The sequence below is a fragment of the Microtus pennsylvanicus genome, chromosome 3 (assembly GCF_037038515.1).
Source record: "Microtus pennsylvanicus isolate mMicPen1 chromosome 3, mMicPen1.hap1, whole genome shotgun sequence".
NCBI lineage: Eukaryota > Metazoa > Chordata > Mammalia > Rodentia > Cricetidae > Microtus > Microtus pennsylvanicus.
This window is the reverse complement of record NC_134581.1, coordinates 128652908-128673604: the sequence shown is the minus strand read 5'-3', so window position 1 is coordinate 128673604 and position 20697 is coordinate 128652908. Positions and strand designations below refer to the sequence as shown.

The 20697-nt window shown below is 44.6% G+C and overlaps 1 protein-coding gene across 5 annotated transcripts in view; it reads right to left on the bottom strand.

The window, feature by feature from the left end:
* Susd1 (sushi domain containing 1) overlaps positions 1–20697 on the bottom strand; it is a 121896-nt gene that overhangs the window by 78787 nt on the left and 22412 nt on the right. For 4 of the 5 annotated variants that reach the window (XM_075967114.1, XM_075967115.1, XM_075967116.1 and 1 more), the window contains exons 4-5: positions 14615–14767; positions 13837–14016 (exon numbers count right to left, since the gene is read on the bottom strand). The exons of the other annotated variant lie outside the window; for it this stretch is intronic. In XM_075967114.1, coding sequence (XP_075823229.1) covers positions 13837–14016; positions 14615–14767 — 333 coding nt within the window. The remainder of the gene's footprint in view (positions 1–13836; positions 14017–14614; positions 14768–20697) is intronic. 5 annotated transcript variants of the gene reach the window in all.

Genomic DNA, 20697 nt, shown 5'->3' with positions numbered 1-20697 from the left:
CTTCAGCACATCCAGGACCATTACACGAGAAAACCTGTTTCAAAAAAAAAAAAAAAAAAAAAACAAAAAGAAAAGAAAAGACAAAAAAAAAAAAGAAAAGGAAAAGGAACCTAGAAATAGATACTTAACAGAGGAGCGTAGGTTCTGAGAGAGTAAGAATGTGGAAGAGACGATAACAAGATTGGTTTCCATCTCAAACATATTCAAGAGCAATGGAAAGCATAAAGATTTTAGCTGTGCTTGCAAGAAGTTTATAATTTACGTTAAAAAAAAATATTTACCAGATCGATGAGAAACCATTGGCTTGGTCTCTAGAGAGGAAAATTCAAAAGGCAGACAGTACCTAGAGTTCTGTGAGCTCCCATTACAGAGACGTTCAAGTTGCACAATCCCCTGGCAGAAGAGATTTAGAAATACTGTGTGATTTGAACAAAACACATTGTTCTAAGCACTGTTCCATAGGATGGCATAGGGAGCATATGAAACGTATGCATGTTGACTATTAGGCCTTTGTGTGCAATTGGCCCCACTTTTGAAGACTTGCTCTCTGGCCAGTGGTACTGGTTGGGGAAATTGCAGAACCTCTTGAATGTCGGTCCACACTGGGAGACACATGCTGCTGAGCATAAGCCAAGGACACTATCCTAGCCCTGCTTCTAGACCCTTCTATTTCCCAGTCCTCCAAGACGTAAGGTATGCCAAGAGCTCCTGGCTGTCACGTACGGAACTAGCCACGGAACAGGGCTGTTTCCCTTGAACTATGATCTACAATAAATCATTCTTCCCATTCGTTCTCTTGCCACAGCTAGCAGGAGAGCAACTAACATGGAAATCAGTGCTAGGAAGTAGGTCACAGCTGTGTAAACTTGACTGTGTGGTTCACAGGCCTTGCTGGGGTGTTCTGTGTAGCAAGGGTCTGTTGAAGAAAGAAGGCATTCCAGGGTGAAATGATTTTAAGTCCTTTGTGGCACCAGGAAGGTTTAGCCTCTCTGAAGGACTGAACCCCAAACAACCTTACACCGGCATATTTATCGATTGTCACACAAAGTACTTCCTCATGCCAAGGTCCCTAATCTAATTTACATGTCTTACTGAAGGACAGCATCACAGGCCCTCATGGCTCTGTCTGCTATGTATTGTGTGCAATACACAATAATACAGGAGCCTCAGGTGTGCCTGAGGCATCTTGTGACCAAAGTCATGGGACGGCTGCAATGGCCCTTCAGCAAAACAATTCTACAGATCAAGGGAAGCAAACATTGCTTTCCACAAGGAATCTTCAAGGTCAAAGTTCTTCCAGAAAATAATGATTCATTCTAATGTCTACTCCAAATACAGCAACTCGACTTAATTCCTCCAACAGGCCTTCTGAACGAGCTTGTTGGGGGAACGTTGGAGAATTTAGAGCTCTGGGTTAAAGAAGCCTTACTATACTGTCAACCTTCCTAATGCTGTGACCCTTTAATACAGTTCCTCATGTTGTGATGACCTCAATCATAAAGTTACTTTGTTGTACTTCATAACTATAGTTTTGCTACTATTATGAATTGTAATATAAATATCTGATAAGCAGAATATCTCACATGTGACCCCTATGAGGGGTCTTTTGAGTCCCCAAAAGGGTCACAACCCACAGGATGAAAACCACTGCTGCAAGCAGAGCCGAATGGGTCATTCTGGTGGAAGCTGGGAAGATCTGACCACCAAGAGAAGTGACGGTGAAGGCCAAGCTCATGAGGTTTCAGAGAACAAGGGTTCTGTTGGGATTGAGCAAGGGACTATTTGTGCTGCACACTGTCAAAGAGTCTTGTTGGAATGCCAGAATGTTTTATGTCGTTGTTGTTGTTTTTAATATTTATTTATTTATTATGTATACAATATCCTGTCTGTGTGTATGCCTGCAGACCAGAAGAGGGCACCAGACCCCATTACAGATGGTTGTGAGCCACCATGTGGTTGCCGGGAATTGAACTCAGGACCCTTGGAAGAGCAGGCAATGCTCTTAACCTCTGAGCCATCTCTCCAGCCCTGGTATTTGTTTTTACTCTTTCGCTCTTTGGACTCTTTGGAGGCCCATCACCCAGCTCCCAGATAAATCACACATGGAGGCTTATTCTTACTTATTTATGCCAGGCCTTAGCTTGGCTTGTTTCTAGCCAGCTTTTCTTAACTTAAATTATCCTGTCTACCTTATACCTCTGGACTTTTACCTTTCTTACTTCTGTATATCGTACTTTCGCCACTCTTACTGGGTGGCAGGGTTGGATTCTGTACATGGGGCTCCTGGGTGAGCTGTGCATGAAGCTGTGACGGTCATGGTTGATGCGTCAGAAATGTGGCTGTATGCCAGAACGCCTCCAGGTACCAAGTAGAGCTGGCCCAAGAGAAAGGACACGTGTACTTCAGGTACCAGAGCTGTATGTGGTGGAGCTACTCAAGGCCCTTGGAGTCCCAGATGATGGTACCACAAGCTCTGGATACTGGATACATAGCTTCGGAGGCTGGCGCTTCCTCGATGGCTTTCAGCCTTGGTTTGGTGTAGCCTTTCCTTGCTATCATCAAATTTCTCCATTTGGGGATGGGAAGATTTCCTCTGATAGCCAGTGTGTACTGGAAATACATAAGTTGTGTTTTGACTTCACAGCCTGAAGTATGCCTATGGCTCACAAAAAGACTTAAGACTGGAGACTTTTGACCAGGGTTGAAACTGTTAACATGACAGGGATCCTCGGAGTTGGGCTAAATGTGTGTTTCACTCTGTGATGCCCCTGAGCCTTTTGAGGCCAGTAGTAGAGGATTATGATTTCAGTGTGACTTGTCTCTCAGAGGCTCAAGTGTTTGAAGACCTAGTTCCTAACTTGTGGTACTCCATTGGGAAGCTGTAGAAACTTTGGGATACAGCCCCTTCTTGAGTGACATGGGCTACTGTGGACTACTAGATCTTGAGGTTTATTATACAGACTGGTCCTGACTCCAGCCAACCTGTTTCCTCACCTTTGCTGACACAACAAGCTACTCCATAAGTTGTCACTGCCATGAATCCAGACTCTTCGGCCACAGTGCCTTCCTCACCATGTTGGACTCTACCTCCCAAAACATGACCCAAGAGAAACCACTCATCCTTGGAATAGTCTGTGACAGGTATTTTGTTGCTCAAATGATGACATACTTCCCCTGTCTCTACCCAGAGAGAACTCCTCTGGATCAGGAGTTCTTATTAGAGGCCTTAGACGCCCACATTTTTACAAAACTCGGCTGATTTTGATGCACATCCCCAGCTGGAATTTGGGGTGAGATTTTTGTTTTTGCCATTTGTTGCTTTGATTTTTCTTGTGGGGCGGTTTGTTTGGTTTTTTGTGTGTTGTGTATATGTGTGTGTGTGTGCGCCCACGTGCATGCTCATGCATGTTTTTGCAGTCTCTTCCTGTGTGGACCAGGCTGTCCTAGCTGGAGCTCACAGCAATGGGATCTGAATGAAAGGATGGTGTGAATGAATATCTTTAATCATCACATGAATTTCCAATAGGGCTCACAGACTAAAGAATTACTGCCCTTAGTAACCCTCTACGGTAAGGAGGAGCATTTTCCCACCATACAGTTGGACAACAGGCATTCAGCATCACAGAAGTAATTAGGGGAGGTCCCAGAGCTCACTCAAGAGCTGCTCCATCTCTGAGATGGTACAGTATTTTCCCCTCTACCTATCCTTGCTTTTGCAGGAGCACTTTTTCCCTCAGACCCAGAGGAATCCTTCTCTAGGACTAATCCTCCTGACTGATAGAGCTGAGGGTTCCCTCCTCTCTTGTGGTCTGTGCTAATTTGTTCAGTGCTGCGTCTGTCTGTGGAGTAACTAGTTCATGCTGGTCCCTTTAGCACTGAACACATGGACAAAGTTGTCGCTCTCACGGAACCTAGCGGGTCAGTAGACAAAAAAATCGTCAGATGAATTCAGACCGTGGTAACAGTTAAACATTAAGTAAGAGAATGTGATGGCATTTCCAACAGAGGACCAGGAAGAGTCTCTGAACTCTCTGGAGATGGAACCTCTTCATTAGGACCTGAGGTATGATCCAGCCATGTGCAGAACTGGAGAACACCTCAATCAAATAAAATAGCCCAAGACAACAAATGCTGACTAGGATGCAGGGGGAGGAATCACTAAGGGTAGCTCACTGTTGGTGGGAGTATAGGACCGCCAACATGGCAGGACAAGGTTCCTCAGAAACTAAAAACAGAATACCATGAGATATGGCTATCCCATTCCTGGGTACATGTATTGTAAGAAGTCTAAGTCAAAATGCTACAGAGATACACACTTGTTTGTATTTATTGATGGGCTATTTATAACTATCAAATAAGGAATCAGCCTGTGTGCTATACACACATACAGAGACACAGATTCGCTCAATAGAGCATCACCCAGCCTTAAAGAACAATTAAACCTTTAGGCTCCAGGGTACTGTCTGGGACTGCAGAACACCATGATAAGCAATGTAAGCCGTTCTCAGAAAGTACCTCATGTTTTCCTTCAGAAGTGCAGTCTGTATTTTTTAATATTTATTTATTTATTATATATACAATATTCTGCCTGCATGTATCTATGTGGGACAGAAGAGGGCACCAGATCTCATTACAGATTACAGATGGTTGTGAGCCACCATGTGGTTGCTGGGAATTGAACTCAGGACCTCTGGAAGAAAAGCCAGTGCTCTTATCCTCTGAGCCTATCTCAAAAGACAAAACAAAGCAAAACAAATCAAAGAAAGAAAGAAAGAAAGAAAGAAAGAAGAAAACCACCTCACTGGTTCGTCACGCTGGACTTGGACGGAACCATTTCTTTGCTATGTCATGCCACAGATATCCCCACAAGCTTAAAGTCATTCCTATTAACAGTCCATCCAACAAAGTACTAAATTAAATTTCTATATTAAAACCTTCTAAAGCCCGTACCATCACAAGGGAATAAGCATTAGAACAGTTCATATGCAAAGGAGGAAAGATGAAGAGCACAAATTTGCATAGCACATGCATGCGGCTGCCCGTTAAAACGCATGTTTCCCTGGCTAGTTACAATATTAAGTAAGGACGTCTGCACCTGTGCTAGAATACAGTCGACTCATTATGAGCATGGCCGGGAATTTTCCCTGCGTCTCCCATTGTCTACAATGTTATTTGAATAATCAGCTTCAAAATAGGTCTCCCTGGTCTCTCTGGTGGGAGGACTGTATTGTGCATGTTCCAGAGATCACATTCATAGTAGAAAGTCACATCTTATCTTGAGGTGTGGGTGTCTTCCTACCCATGAAAACACTCCAGGAAGAGATCTGCCTGACGAAAGCTACAGGAAATTCATGTGCGGCATTTAATCAAAACTGACCGCACCGCAATGCCCCCCCCCCATTGGCTGCTGTTTATTAGAAACATTGGCACAACGGTGGGGATTGATGACGGAAGCAGCAGAGTAAGAGAAGGCTTCACCCAAGACTGTTTAGAAATCAATCGATGATAAGCTAAGAAAGCAAAGAAAGTGACCAAGAGTGCCCATGGGTTGGGGCAGGTAACTTGCCAGTCCCCGGGTGAATGGATAATACAGTCATTGATTGTACTGTTGACTCCAACTCCCCCCCAAAAAAAATTTTCCCAGAAAAATAAGTGCATATAAAACTCTACAAAAGAGCCAGGGGGTGGTGGCACACGCCTTTAATCCCAGCACTCAGGAGGCAGAGACAGGCGGATCTCTGTGAGTTCGAGGCCAGCCTGGGCTACAAGAGCTAGAGCCAGGACAGTCTCCAAAACTATAGAGAAACACTGTCTCAACAAACAAACAAACAAAAAGTGTGCGTACAAGCTAAAAAAAATCATATTAAAGTCAATTTTTATTTTTATCCAGCAATTATTGGATCAAATCAAAAGTTTAGAAGGCACCTGGAGCGTAGTGGAACACGGGGTCTGTAAGGGTCCAAGCGATCTAGGCAGACTGAGCCCAGAGTGTACACTACCCTCGTATTTGGAATCAGATAAACCAACACAAGTCCTAGGCTTTGTGGACTGAACCTACGGTCCTATATGCTGAAATACCCCTGCAGGTGTGGGGTTACTACGCTGTGAAGGGCATTGACCTTGTCCACCTGCAAGTGATACAGCCTGAGGAAAGAAGCTAAAATCTGTGACTGGCAGCAGAGCTCCTCACGCGGACCAGCACGCTCTGAATTTGACTGTGTCATTAGACCCTCCCCGCAGGGCTGTTTGGGCACAACATGTATCCACCATGGGTTGGGGGCAGGGCTGGAATATAATGCTTCAGGCTGGGGGAAGCTGGATTTAGAAAATGCTATTGTAACTGTCAGAGGGAAACGGGAGAATTATTCTATGCCATGACGCTCTCTGTGCACAGAGGCTTATTAGCTGCCCTAACGAAGCTAATGAACTCATTAGTACCCAAAAGACCACTTGCCCTTAAGGCAGAAGGAAGGCAAAAATTTCTTTTGGTTGTATTTTGTAATCTGAAGCCTTCTATCACTTTAGTCCTGAAGAACAATATATCTTCTCTAAATCATGTTCATAGAGAGAGCTCGTTTGGAAGAAAAATATTCCATTTCACACAATGACTCGCACTGTCAATAACTAGTGTCTAGTTTGAAAACAGCTAGAACTGAAACACTTCTGAAGTTGCGGAGGAGGTGACAGGGTGGGTAACCGCGTGTTAGGAGCGAGAAGGGGGGGGTCTCTGTATGCTCGTCAAGATCTTCTATTGGTAGAGGTGTTAATCATTTGCAAGGCTTTCGGACCACCGTGTGGAGGTTTCTCTGCTCAAAGGGTAACATTAGAGCCCTTCATTTTAATGTTCCAGTTGTAAACAGACTCTCTGGGTTGACAACAAATAATTGAGAGAACATGAAGATTGAAGAACTTCACATCTAGCCAGGCATGGTGGTGCATGCCTTTAATCCCAGTACTTGAGAGGCAGAGGCAGGAGGATCTCTGAGTTCGAGGATACCCAGTCTACAGAGTGAGTTCTAGGACAGCCAGGGCTACCCAGTGAGCCCCTGCCCGCCCACCCCTGCCCCATTGTGGATGGTGCAATGTCTGGGCTGGTGGTCCTGGGTTCTATAAGCAAACAGGCTAAGCAAGCTATGAGGAACAAGCAGGTAAGCAGCTCCCCTCCATGGCCTCTGCATCAGCCCCTGCTTCCAGGTTCCTGACCTGCGTGAGTTCCTGTCCTGACTTCCATCTGTGATTAACAGTGGAAGCGAAAGCCAAATAAACCCTTTCCTCCCCAGCTTGCTTTAGGTTATGGTTACATCACAGCAATAGAAATCCTAAATTAGGAGCCCAGTTACAGTAATCCCCTCCCCTCTGCTCACCACTGGGTTGTAATTCAAAACTGTAAATCCTTTAACCTGCCTCTGGCAGCTTGTGTCTTCTCTGAAAAAGACGAAATAATGGGCTTATGGGAGGTTCAGGAAGGCAGTTCTCGCGTTTCCCTTGAGCTAATGAAAATGTGTGACAAGTGTTTCAATACAGTCACCTCAGTGGGAAGGGGGACACTGGGGCTGCCGTGGAAGCTCTTAGACCTCACGTTCTAGTACCATTTCGGGTCAATGGAATGGAGGACTCCATACTTCCGGCCCTACTCCAGGGGCTACAGAGACCGGGAGACCAATGTCAGCCATTTACTCCTCCTTTTCTGATAAGGGAAGCCCATCACCAATCCCCAGAGCCACAGCCTGACACCCAGCTGTCCCCCTCACAAGCACCCTGCTCCATAGCAGCCAAATTCACAGTTTCGGGGTGTGTTTGGTGGAATTCCCAATTCCCGTAGTTTTAGAACCCACCTAAAAATACAGTGTCGACAGGCACACGGCCCAGAATTGGGAGCCAAGAGAAGGCTGAGGGATAAAAAAGAAGGGTGCTTTTTCAAGGGGAGCAGAGGAGGCAGAGAGAAACTGGGGCCCTGTGGTGACACAGGGGTGGAGGAGGCTGTGGGCCTGCAGAGAGAAAAGGGAATGATTCTTTAACAATGCCCTAGGGGAATGGAAAAGCTCCCTCTTCTAAATTACCTTCCTTTGCTCTCAGTTTAGATGGCCTCACAGAGTCCTCTATATGAGCCCCAGGTTTTGGATTTCACACACACACAGGGTTTCTCTGTGTAGCTCTGGCCATCCTAGAACGCCACTCTATAGACCAGCTAGCCTTGAATTTAGAGAGATTGTCCACCTCTGCTTCTTGGGTGTTGGGATTAAAGGTGTATTCCACCACTACCCAGCTAAAGCCCAGGTTTTATAGATGTAGTTTTGTTGGGGAATGTTATTTTCAGGAGTGTTACTTTTGTTTAGGCTGCATTTGATTAACTGTGAAGCTGTGATTCTTTGCCTGTCTAAAACACATGATGGTCTAATAAAGAGCTGATCGGCCAATAGCGAGGCAGGAGCAAGGATAGGCGGGGCTGGCAGGCAGAGAGGATAAATAGAAGGAGAAATCCGGCAGGAGAGAGAAGAAAGAACAGGAGAACAAGGAGAGGAGGACGCTAGGGGCCAGCCACCCAGCAATGGAGTAAGAAGGAAAGTAAGATATACAGAATTAAGAAAGATAAAAACCCAGAGGCCAAAAGTAGTCGGGATAATTTAAGCTAAGAAAAGTGGGCAAGAAACAAGCCGAGCTAAGGCCGGAAATTTATAACTAGGAATAAGCCTCCATGTGTGATTTATTTGGGAACAGAGTGGCGGAACCCCCCAAAAGCCAAAAGAGTAAAAAAAAAATCACACAACACAATTTGCTATATTTTTTCTTCTTTGTACTTGACCTGTGTCTTAGTTAAGGTTACTTATTGCTGTGATAAAACACCATGACCAAAGCAACTTGGGGAGGAAAGGGCTGATTTGGCTTACACATCCTTACTCTGTTTATGGTCGAACAGGGCAGGAACCTGGAGGCAGGAGCTGTTGCAGAGGCCGAGGTGGGCGCAGCTCTCGTCCTCTGGCTTATTCAGCCTGCTTTCTTACAGAACCCAGGACCAGCAGCCCGGGGATGGCACCACCCACAACGGGCTGGGCCCTTCCCTATCAGTCATTCATAAAGAAAATGCCTTACAGCCGGATCCTTAGGAGACATCTTCTCAGTTGAGGTTCCCTCTTTCAGGTAACTCTAGTTTGTGTGTCAAGCTGACATAAGACCAGCAGCACAACCCCAACCAGACTTGCGGATGCAGTACAAACTGATAACTCAATCCAATACATGTACATGCAATGTGCCATGGTCAAATTAGAGTGGTTAGCAGTCCCATATCCTTGAACATTTAGCCGTGCCGTGTGATGGAAACTCTGAATTCCTATTCTCTGGTTATTTTAAAAATTGTGTCTTTTCCCCCCAAGGAAGATTGAAAATGTTTAAAGACTGGTCCAAACTGTGGAAGACAGTTCAGTCAGCAAAGTGCTTGCTATGCGCACAGGGCCTGCCTGAGTTTGCTCCCCAGAGCATGGTGGTGGGCACTAGTGACCCCTATGCTGGAAAGACAGAGATGGACGGATATCTGGGGCTCACCACAACTCTCAGGTCCCAATGAGAGATTCTGAATAAATAACAAAACAAAAAAAACCAAAGCGGATGGCCCCTGAGGAATGCTACCTGGGGTTGACCACCACCACCGCACACGCATCAGGCATGATGGTGCACGCTTGTGATTCTTGTGACCCCAGTGCTAGGGAGGGAGAGACAGGTGATCCCTGGGGCGGGCTGGCGGGGCAGCCCAGATGACTCAATAAGGTCCAGGAGAAAGTGAGAGACTCTCAGTGGAGCGGTGGACCACATGCACCAAGTAAACACCACACAGTCCACGCTCTCCCCACCCCAAGGCTCAGAACCAGAACAGAAAGGGAGGCAGAAAGCATGGAAACTCGAGCAAAACGGTGTCTTCTGGACCCAACAGGATCTGCACACCACTGTGCGTGAAGTCACAGCAGCTGTGGCTGCTGGCGCATGACCTGCAGCAGATCAAACCAGACAACATTCTAGCACTGTGCAGGAAGAGGTCCATGGAGCTCCACCCCTGAGGCGCTGTGGACAGCTGACAGCCTCGGGGAGAGGAAGAGTCGGTTCTCTGTAAGGGTGTGGCCTCAGGTGTGCTGACCACCCTGCAAGGACTGGCCCGCAGTCACGCCACCTGCACGAGCAGCACGAACTGGATTCAGGGGCTTGTTTTGAAAAAGAGGTCGTGGAATCAGAATGGAGTCGGGGAGGGAAGGGGAGGGCCCAGGTGGAAAAGGAGTGGGGAGGTGAATATAATTAATGCATTGCATGAAATTCCCAAAGAATTAATTACAATATTATATTTTAAAAAACAAAAACAAGTAGTTCTGAAGCAAGAAAACAAAAGTGAGAACTCCTGCTTCAAAGAACAGGGTAGATGGTGTCCCGTGGAACCTTCTAGAACACTTCCCAGTCTCTGAAGACCACCGCTTAGTTTCTACTTCCAGGAGGTGAATTTTACATTGTTTTAGTATTGAGTTTTATTTGTTTTGAGGCGGGGTCACCATGAGACCAGGCTGGCCTCAAACTCAGAGATTCTCCTGGCTCTGCTGGATATGTCAGCAAGCCTGGTTTAATTTTAAACTTTTTATGTCAAGGCTCTGTGTGTGTAGGTGTATGGGTAGGTGTAAGTATGTGTCTGTGCGTGTATATAAGTGTGTATGTATAGGTGTATGGGTAGGTGTATGCACGTGTCTGTGTGTGTATAGGTGTGAGTCATGACACTCATGTGGAAGTTAGAAGACTGTTTACAGGAGTAGGCTCTCTCCTTCCACCATGTGGGCCTTGGGGGTCAAGCTCAGATCATCTGGCTCAGTGGTAAGCACTATTACCTTCTGAGCCATCTCGCTGGCCCGAGATCAACTTTTCAGATTCAACATGTAAGGAAGATAGTGGAGTGTTTGGCTTTCTGTGCCTGGTTCACTTCCTTTAACAACCTCTTCCTGTCCTATTCCTGCTGATACAAATGACAAGACTCCCACCTTCTTGTGGCTGTACAATAGTCTGATGTATATATGAATATGTAACACTGTTCCTTCACTGATGGATTCCAAGATTGATGACATCTTGACTTCTTGTTGGGGGCAGTGATTGCACCAGGAATGCACGTGCAGGTGTCTCTTTGATGTGCTGAGTCATTTCCTTTGGGTGCATGCCCAGCAGTGGGGTAGCTAGCCTGTATGGTCGTTCTATTTGTAGTTTCTGAGGAACCTCCTTAGTGTTTTCTAGAATGGTTGCACTAATTGATATTCCCATCAGGAGTTCCCTGTCTTCCTCACCCTCTCTGCATTCGGTATTATTTTTTTTTTGTCTTTTAGATAATGGCCGGATAATGCGATAAGATGGCATGACTGTGCAAATCGATTTGCATTTCTCTGATGATTAGTGATATTGAATTTTTTTTCCCACAGAGCTGCATGTACTCTTTTGAGGAAGGTCTATTCAGATCATTTGCTCGTTCTTTTAAAACTATTTATTGTATTATCATTATGTATATGGGTGTGTGTCTGTGCACGTATGTGGGATTCCCTGGAGCTAGAGTGGATATTCATGTAGATACTGGGAACTGAATTCAGGTCCTTTGTAAGAGCAGTTCAGGCTTAACTGCTGAGCCATTCTCTCCAGCCCCAATTTGCCTATTCAGTAACTGAATTATTTTTTCTACTGTTTCAAGTTCCTTATATATTCTAGATACTAAGACCTTGTTGGATAAATAATTTGTAAATAACTCATTCTGTAAGTCATCTGTAAATCCTCTCAGTCTGCAAGTTCTCTTCCCTCAGCTGACTGCCTCCTTTGTTGCTAAAGTACATTTTATTCTAAGTGTATGATCTTAATTGATCCATTGAAAGATAATCTGAGGACTAAAATGTACCCTTAGAACTTCTTAACTCTGAGAATGGTAATAAAGTGTCTACATGTGTTTAAAACCCCAACAAGTAGAACAGCAGCAAGATTAACTTAGTCCCATACAACACTACTTCTTAGTTGTGCAATGGATTTAATGAATATCGAGATGTCCCTTTGCCCATCATTGCTAAATTAGATACTTTTCTTGTTGTGATAAAAATACCTGACAAAAGTGACCTAAGGAAAGAGAGGGTTTATTTTGTCTCATGGTTTGAAGGGATACAGTCTATTCAGCAGAAGAAAGAATAGCAGAAGGGGCCAGCTGCTCACACTGTATCCACAGCCAGGAAGGAGAGAGGGATGGACATTTGTGCTCAGTGAGTACTCTATTTTTAATATAACCCAGCCTACAGAATGTGTTCCCTAGAATTAAGGTGAGTCCTAACCTAGGAAATCACAGACATGCCCAGAATCTTGTCTCCTTGTGACTCTAGATCCTGTCAATTGACAATTAATATCAATTATGACAATTACTCTTTTTTTGTATATCAAAAGTCCCTTCAATCTAGAAAGTAAATAAAGATCACTCGGGATTGCTGCCCACAGATGTGATCCTTTGGATTGGAGCTTTTAAAACACTTCAAGGGCTAACTTGTGCCCCAAAGTGACACATCCAGATGGCTTTCCAAATGGAGTCTCCCAAATCTCTAAAAATTCTGTAGAGCAAGGAAGAAAAAAATGCTTTGGTATTTTGAAATTCAGAATGTCATTGGTCTAAATATAACAGAAACGGCACCCTTTGAGTATCAGCGAAGAATCCTAAGTAATAGTTAGCAAATATGATCCTCATTAAAATAATAATAAGCCAATACCTCAAAATAATTCATCCTAACAATACCAATCATTATCAGAATATTTATTAGTGAAACTCGCATTACAGATTAAAAGAAAATGTATGTAGTCACCTTCGGATCCATGCTTAAAAGACATAAAAATCGCTAGTGTCTGATTAAAAAATAGTAAAAGGAACATGGATGGATACTTCCTTAAGATTATATGGAAACCCAAGAACCATTAAAATGGAAATAGAAAAAGTAAAAAGAACAAAAACAATCACAGTAGTAAACAGAAAAGTGAATAACAGAGTGACTGAAAACACAGTCTCTGAAGCTGGCATCTCAGGCTCCTACTTCCAGTTCCACCCCTGGCTGTGTGGCCTTAACTTAATCTCCTGATGCCTGAAGAGTCGCAGCCTTCGCGTCTATGCACAGGGATCTTCTAAAGACTAAATGAGCCAATCTCAGGGGCTTTGTTTAGAATGTACTTGGCACATAGTGCCATATGCAATGTATAAATAGATACACACACATCAAAAAGCTGAGATCATGGCCAGTGACGTGGCTCAGTGGGTAAAAGGCGCTTCTATTTCCAAGCCTGACAGCATTAGTTGGATGCCTGGGATGCACATGACAGAAGGAGAAACCTGATTACATCAAGTTGTCTTCTGATCTCTATGCACACACATTGTACACATACACGCACATACACACGCACATAGTACACAAGCAAACATACATATGCACATATAAATAAATAAAGGTAGCTTTACATTTTTTTTAAAAAAAGCTGAATTCATGTTGAAACACCAAAATCATTTCCATACAAGTCAGAATAAGATTAAAACATTCAATGTTAATCCCACTATTTAGGTTTTCATTCTGGAGACATTAGTCAAGACAGCGTAATAAAAACTAGAATTTTATAAATGCAGATGAACAAAAGGTAGGGCCGTTGTTTTCAGACAAGATACAGACCCTGGAAATACTAGAGACCCAAGTAAAGCCTGCCGGAAACAAATATGACATGTTGGATTTATCTAACACGGTTACTATCCCAAAAGGAAACTGAAATAAAGCAACCTCAGGACACTCTATGCAGGAGGCTAAGGTTTTGAAAACCCACCTTGGCAACGTAACGTCGGAGATTCCCACGTGCCCAGGGCCGTGCAGCGTGAAACTCCATCTCCCGAGACGCTGAGAAACCCCTCTTTGCAGCTGTAATGTACCTGACCGCCCAGCGTGGAGCTGTAATTCCCTGTGATGTAGCCACCAGGGACTTCAGGAGGGGGGCCACAGTCTATTTCTAAAACACAAAAACATGTCGCGTTCTTTATGAATGCACGTTTTCAGAATCCTCCACCTCTCCACCCACAACCCGTGCCTCACACCCCCAGGCCCTATTTTAAGAGCACTGGTCTGTTTCCCTAAGGCTCTGAGCATATTTCCAGCGATTGTCCTTACTGCTCTTCCAGCCCCCCGTAATACATCAGCATCTACACAAAGCAGAAGGAATTACCTATCAGCCCCGACTCATGTTCACTAATGAGATGCCTTGGCCAACGAAGTAAAAATCTAAGGCAAACTCCCTTAAATTTGGTGCACTTTCTTAATTGTCAAGGTCACCTTTGAGATGCTGCTGGGTTCTTATCAGACCTAATAGGCAAGAGTTAATTCCAAAATATCCATGAATTGCTAAAGTTTATAAACCCTTGAAGTTGACTGTTCAGTTTTTTCCCATAACATGACTCTATCTTGATTAGGTCATTCATTTCATTTCATAAAAAATATGTGAAGATGATATCTACTCGTGTCTCCAATGCAGATCCATAAACATCGGAACACGAGAAAATGATACCCACCAGGTCTCACCTCCCGATGCTGCCTCTCTGGCAGATGCCTACCTGTGCATGCTGTGCCGTCTGTGCTTGGGTGGAAGGGCTCGGGACCGTCCTTTGCCACGTATCCTTCCACGCAGTAGCATTCAAAGCTCCCAGGAGTGTTGATACACTGACCTCCATGACGGCACAGGCCAGGAACTTCACACTCATTTATGTCTGGAGACCCATCCCAAAATAGAAAAAGAGGGGAGAAAAACAGAAAAGACTGAAGAACATTGTGGCGGTCACGTTTTCACATTGTCTAGCAACACCAATAATGCATGCGCTTGTTTGCCATCGTATTCTCATTTTATTTTGTTCCTTAAAGGTTCTTTGTGTAAATTCTTCATACCAAAGACACTGAAAGCATAGGAAATGTTAAATTATTAGATTATAAATACTTCCCAGTGTGTTGAGAATTAAAAAAAAAAGAGCTAGGCAGTGGTGGTACACACCTTTAATCCCAGCACTTGGGAGGCAGAGGCAGGAGGATCTCTATGAATTTGAGGCTAGCCTTGTCTACAAAGTGAGTTCCAGGCTAGCCAAGGGTACATAATGAGATCCTGTCTCAAAAATTAAAGAAAAAAAATTAAAGGTTTATAAGAGGTGGCTCACTTATAGTTTCAGAGGTTCATTCAGTCCATTATCAACATGGCAGGGAGCATGGTGGCATGCAGGCAGACAAGGTGCTGGCTACATCTTGATCAGAAAGCAACAGGAAGTGGACTGTCTCATTGGGCATAGCTTGAGCATATATGAGCCCTCAAAGCCCACCTCTACAATGACACACTTCCTCCAACAAGACCACACCTACTCCAACAAGGCCACACCTCCCATTAGTGCCATTTCTTTGGGGGCTATTTTCTTTCAAGCCACCACACACGGTCTATAAGAAGCCTGGCTTCCTTTTTCTTTTCCTTGGAATTTTGTGGCTATGCTGTAAGGAAGTCTAAGCTGTTGTGCTTAGGAGAAGCCTCAAGGAAGATCCCTGAAGAGGATCTTCACGGAATGGAGAAGCCATGTGGAGAACCAAAGTAAGCAAGCCAGTTGTCAGTTTGGAGTTCTAAGATACAAAAGGCCTCTTTTAGTGTGTCATCTAAGCCACCAGTTCAGTGTAATCATTCAGTCCATAGCAGATATAAAAAGAATCACATGACCAAACCAGAAATTGTGGGAAATACCCAATTGTTCAGTGTGTGTGTGTGTGCACGCACGCGCGCACGCTTGCACGTGCATCTATACATGTTCATGTGTGTGAGGGGAGGCATACATATGCCATAACATGCAGGTGAACCAGAGAACAACCTCATATACCCATCCTTGCCTTCCGCCTCATTACGGGCAGGGTCCCTCTGCTGTCCAGTGCTGTATATGCCACACTAGCTGGCTCAGAAGCCCACAGGGATCCTTCTGTCTCCACCTCCCATCTCACCATGAGAGAACTACATTACCGCTACCATGTGTTACCACATCTGGCTTCACATGGGCCTGGGGATCTGAACCCCAGCCTCCACCTTACCCAGGGAACCTTGTCCTCCGCCCATAAATTGCTCTTTAAAGCCACTAAACTCAAGGGGATGTTTGGGTGGCGGCAGTAAACAATCGAAATTCTCCGAACGCATGAAGAGCTCAAATAAGTGCCATTAAGAAAATAATACATCAATTTTCAAGGGGGAACTTCTAGGAATATAATGAAATCTTACAAATTGAAAACAAACTGTGAATGCCAAAAATAAAAACTCAAAAGGGCATTAAACAATAGAGAGGCCACCGCTGGAAATCAGGTTTGCGAATCCAACTCGAGGAATCCTCCAGAGACACAGTGGGAAAAGTCGGTGTGAGACAGAAGTTGTGAGATAAAAAACAAAACCTTACAGAGACAAGTGAAAAAGAGCCGACAACTGAAGAGAAACTGAAGAAGGGTGGGTCTTCAAGAGCTTATCTCCTAGTGAGGGAGAGAGCACCCCAGCTTACACATCCTGATCCAAACAGTTTGAAGGTGACAAGCGTGAACGCTGCACACAGAAGCTATTCTCCTGGGGCCAACACAGCCGACTGACTGAAAGAGGAGACTTAACCCTGGCCATCAGGAGGAGTGCCGGCCACACCCTTCCTGCTGGCTCTCTCTGAAGCTCTATACATGGTACCTGGTCTCCTGGGCCCAGTCTCAAGCTCTCCATGTCTCAGTACAGGGCACCTACTACAACCTTGACCCATCTCCAGGAAGAAAGACAAGCCTGTAGCTGATAAGGAAGGCAGTCTTTGATACAAGTGCCAGAACTACTTCAGAAGGGATAGTAAAGGGAGGAGGACCATGACCACGTTCAAAAGCAGTCTCCACAAGAGGCAAACTACAAAGACAAAGGAGGGCTTCTAGTTGTCTTAGTCCATGAGAAATGGGGAGACAACGGGCTTTGGTGGGAAGATGGAAGATCTTCAAAAATCAGCGGTAATACCATGGAACTCTATGAATATAATAACCACCATTGTACTGCACAGTTTAAGTGGGCAGGCACGTTTTAGGAATGAAGCAACTAGAGAGAAAAAGAGCAAACCAGGTATGCTAACACTTGGTGGGGGTTGGGGGCTAGAGCAGGTGGCTCACCACCACCAGTGCAAGGCCAGCCTGGCCTACTTAGTAAGTTTCAGGCCAGCATTGACTACAAATTCATTTTCAGCCCAGGGAACAAAGGGAAGGAGGGTGTGAGGGAGGAAGTGAAGGAGGGAGGGACAGACAGGCAGACAGGAATATACCCTCCGGATGGGTCATCAAAAACAAACACAAATAGTGGTGTGTGTAAGGGTGTTATTTAATGGTAGCTGTTGAAAGAAAAGGAAAACAAAACACGAAAGCCATTCTGAAATCCATAAATAAGAGAATAAGACCCCTCCTGAGAAAAGGAATGGGAACCCAGGAGGAATCACTCGACCTGACCTAGGACTTCCTGTCTGGAACACAGGGCTTCCCAGCAACTGAGTAACATTTCGAGTTCTAAGAAAGGGAACAAAGCATCATGCTCTGGCTAAGCAGCGAAAAGACAGTTCAGAATCCAGAGGATTTCAGGGGCTGCCCCGCTGACATTTCTGTTCTAAACAAGAAGAGCCGAGAAAACACGCAAGGCAGTGAATCAGAGCTGAGTAGACAGTGTCAAGGGAAGTGGTTGAGAGCCTCGCTCAGAGGCAGGGCAAGCCCTTAGCAGGCAGGAGGCCTGGGTTCATTTCCCAACACTGCGAAAATATGGAGGGAAATTAAAGATACCACAAAGAACGAGGAGGTCTAAAACTAGTCAAACAATATAATCACAGAACAAGGGGCTGTTGTTATGAAAAGAGTTTTAAACTATTAATAATATAAAAAACAACATCAATGTAAATCAATTTATTTCTTTTTAAAAAAGATTTATCTATTTTTACTTTATGAGTTTGTTTGCCAGCATGTGTGGCAAGGAAGCCAGAGAGGGCATCAGATGCCCTGGAACTGGAATTACAGATATGGGTCTGAGCTGCCACATGGGTGCTGGGAATCACTCAGATCCTTCGCAAGAGCAACAAGCGCTCTTAACTGCTGAGCCGTCTCTCCAGCCCAAAGGACCAAGTTTAAGATGATTTTGTCCCTGCAGACATCAGCCCTGTTGTTAGCTTTGACGCGTTCTAGCTTGTCACGAGTTCCTTGCCAGTTAGGAATCTGTCCTTCTGTGGCTTCTTCTCACCTGTCAATTTAATGAGAAATGTCTGACACTTTACCCAAGCCACTGACAAAGCAACTCAACAGACCATAATGGTAGCGACAGTCACCCCACCTTCTCTAATGGACATCTTGAAAAATACCAAGTGAGAATAAATGCAGTGCTTTTCATTGGACCTTCAAACATGGGCAAGCGGCGGAGGTATGGGATGACGCGGGACTCCTGGATGCTGACCAACACTGTAGGACTCACCACAGCCATTATTAGTGAGCTTTGTGTACAGTCACTCAGCAACCTAATAGCCACAATTGTCATAATTATTGCTAATAACGACAACCGCCACATGCCACCATCCACATGTCAAGTACTGTCCTAAACACTTCATTGTTTATTAAATACTATATTCTTATTTAATTTCCACAACAGCCCATTTTTGAGGAAACTAAAGCAAGACAAAGTGGTTAAGCCATTGGTCCCAGCAGCAATGGAAACTCCAGGATTTGAAGCCATGTACCTACCTGGAAGTCCATATTCAAAACCCATTATCATCCAATTGTGCATCATGAAATCAATAGTTCTCTACCTAATGGAATCGAAGATGCAATTAATTGCCTTAGTTAAGTTCAGGTGTGCCTACCACATACAACCGCAATACTGTGACATAATTTTGACCTTTTTTGTGTTGAGACAAGGTTTCTCTGGGACTCATGCTGTAGACCAGACTGACCTCAAACTCAGAGATCATCAACTCCTGAGTGCTGGGATTAACGGCATGCACTGTCACCAACTGGCAATTTGACTTTTTTAGGATTTATTTTTATTTATGTGCATGTCTGTCTGTGCATTTCAAGTAGAGTGCAGGTGCCCTTGAAGGCCAGAGGAAGATGTTGGATCCCCTGGAGCTAGAGTTAGGGGCACTGGTGAGCTATTCAGTGTGAGTGTTGGGACCTGAATCCAGGTCTTCTAGAAGAGTTAAGTGCTCTTAACTACTGACCCTTTTCTCTAGTCCCATGATGTAGCACAAATTCTAGTTTGGCTTAACAATAAAAACTTGGAGTCATAGATTATGGGGTAAAAATCTGAGAGATCAGAGAAGCAGAGCAGCCAGACACTAGAGTTCTCACCTCTACCAATTCTCAAACAGAAAGGGCAATCCTGTCTTCAGACTGCATTCTCAGACTGCACTGAGCTCCTGTCTCCTCCAGCCTTATATTCCTCTCTCCGCCCAACCACCTCACTCCGGTCTCCACCTCTTTAGTGCTGGGATTAAAGAAGTAGATCTTTATCTCAAATTCTGAGATCACTTTTGTGTGAGCTCCGTTTCTTTTAGACAGATTCAACTCGGGCAGCCCAGGGTGGCCTTGAACTCTCTACCTCCGCCCTGGGATTAAAGGTGTGTGTCACCACTCCCTGGCCTCCAGTGGCTCAGCTCTGTGCTTTGTTCTTCAAGCAAGCTTTGTTTGTTAAAACACGAACAAAATATCACTACACTGTGATTTTGATTTTTAATCATCTGCTGGTTTATAATATTTGGAAACTATTCCTTTTCTAGTCTATTCTATAATCTTAGCTGGTTGACCTATCAAGTTTACCAGCACGACCTCCTGAGGCCAGAGAGATTCTATGTCATCACCAAGACTTTGTGTTTAATGATATACTACGCCTTTGTTGATAATTTATACTGCACTTGAGTGTTGTAGCTGAACATCGGCGCAAATTTATAACCTTTTAATGATAATAAAATAATGTAAAAAATTACCATCTTAACCATTCTTAAGAGTACAGTGCAGTGCATTAGGAAGATTCACGGGGTTGTGCCAGTCCCCAGAAGCCGTCTTTGGGACTCTTTTTATCGTGTACTAGTGAAGCTCTAAGTTCATGAGACATTAACGCTCTCGTGTCCCCTCCTTCCCATCCCGGGGCAAACACTATCTATTCCCTGCCTATATACATTTGACAATTTTGTACCTTGGTGGAATGGTCCCTCAGCATCATGTCCTTAAAGTTCATCCACACTATAGCATATGTAAAGTTGTGTGTGTGTGCGTGAGAGAGAGAGAGAGAGAGAGAGAGAGAGAGAGAGAGAGAGAGAGAGAGGAAGGGAAGGGAAGGGAAAGGAAGAGAAGAGAAGAGAGCTAGGATTGGCTCTAGACCATTGGTTTGGCTCTAGACCATTGCCCATGCTAAGCATGTGCCCTACTGTGCCTGCTCCCTCCTTTTTCAAGCTGAACAACACTCCCTGATATGCACTACCTTCACCTTTCATCTGCAGACGAACATGGAGAACCTCTGTGCTGCCTTGACTGCCGTGAACAAGGCTGTTGTGAGCGTGGCTATGCAAAGGTCTCTTTAAGGTGCCAGATTCAGTCGTTTGGGGGCAAATGTCCAGAAACTGAATTTCAGAACCATGTAGTAATTTTA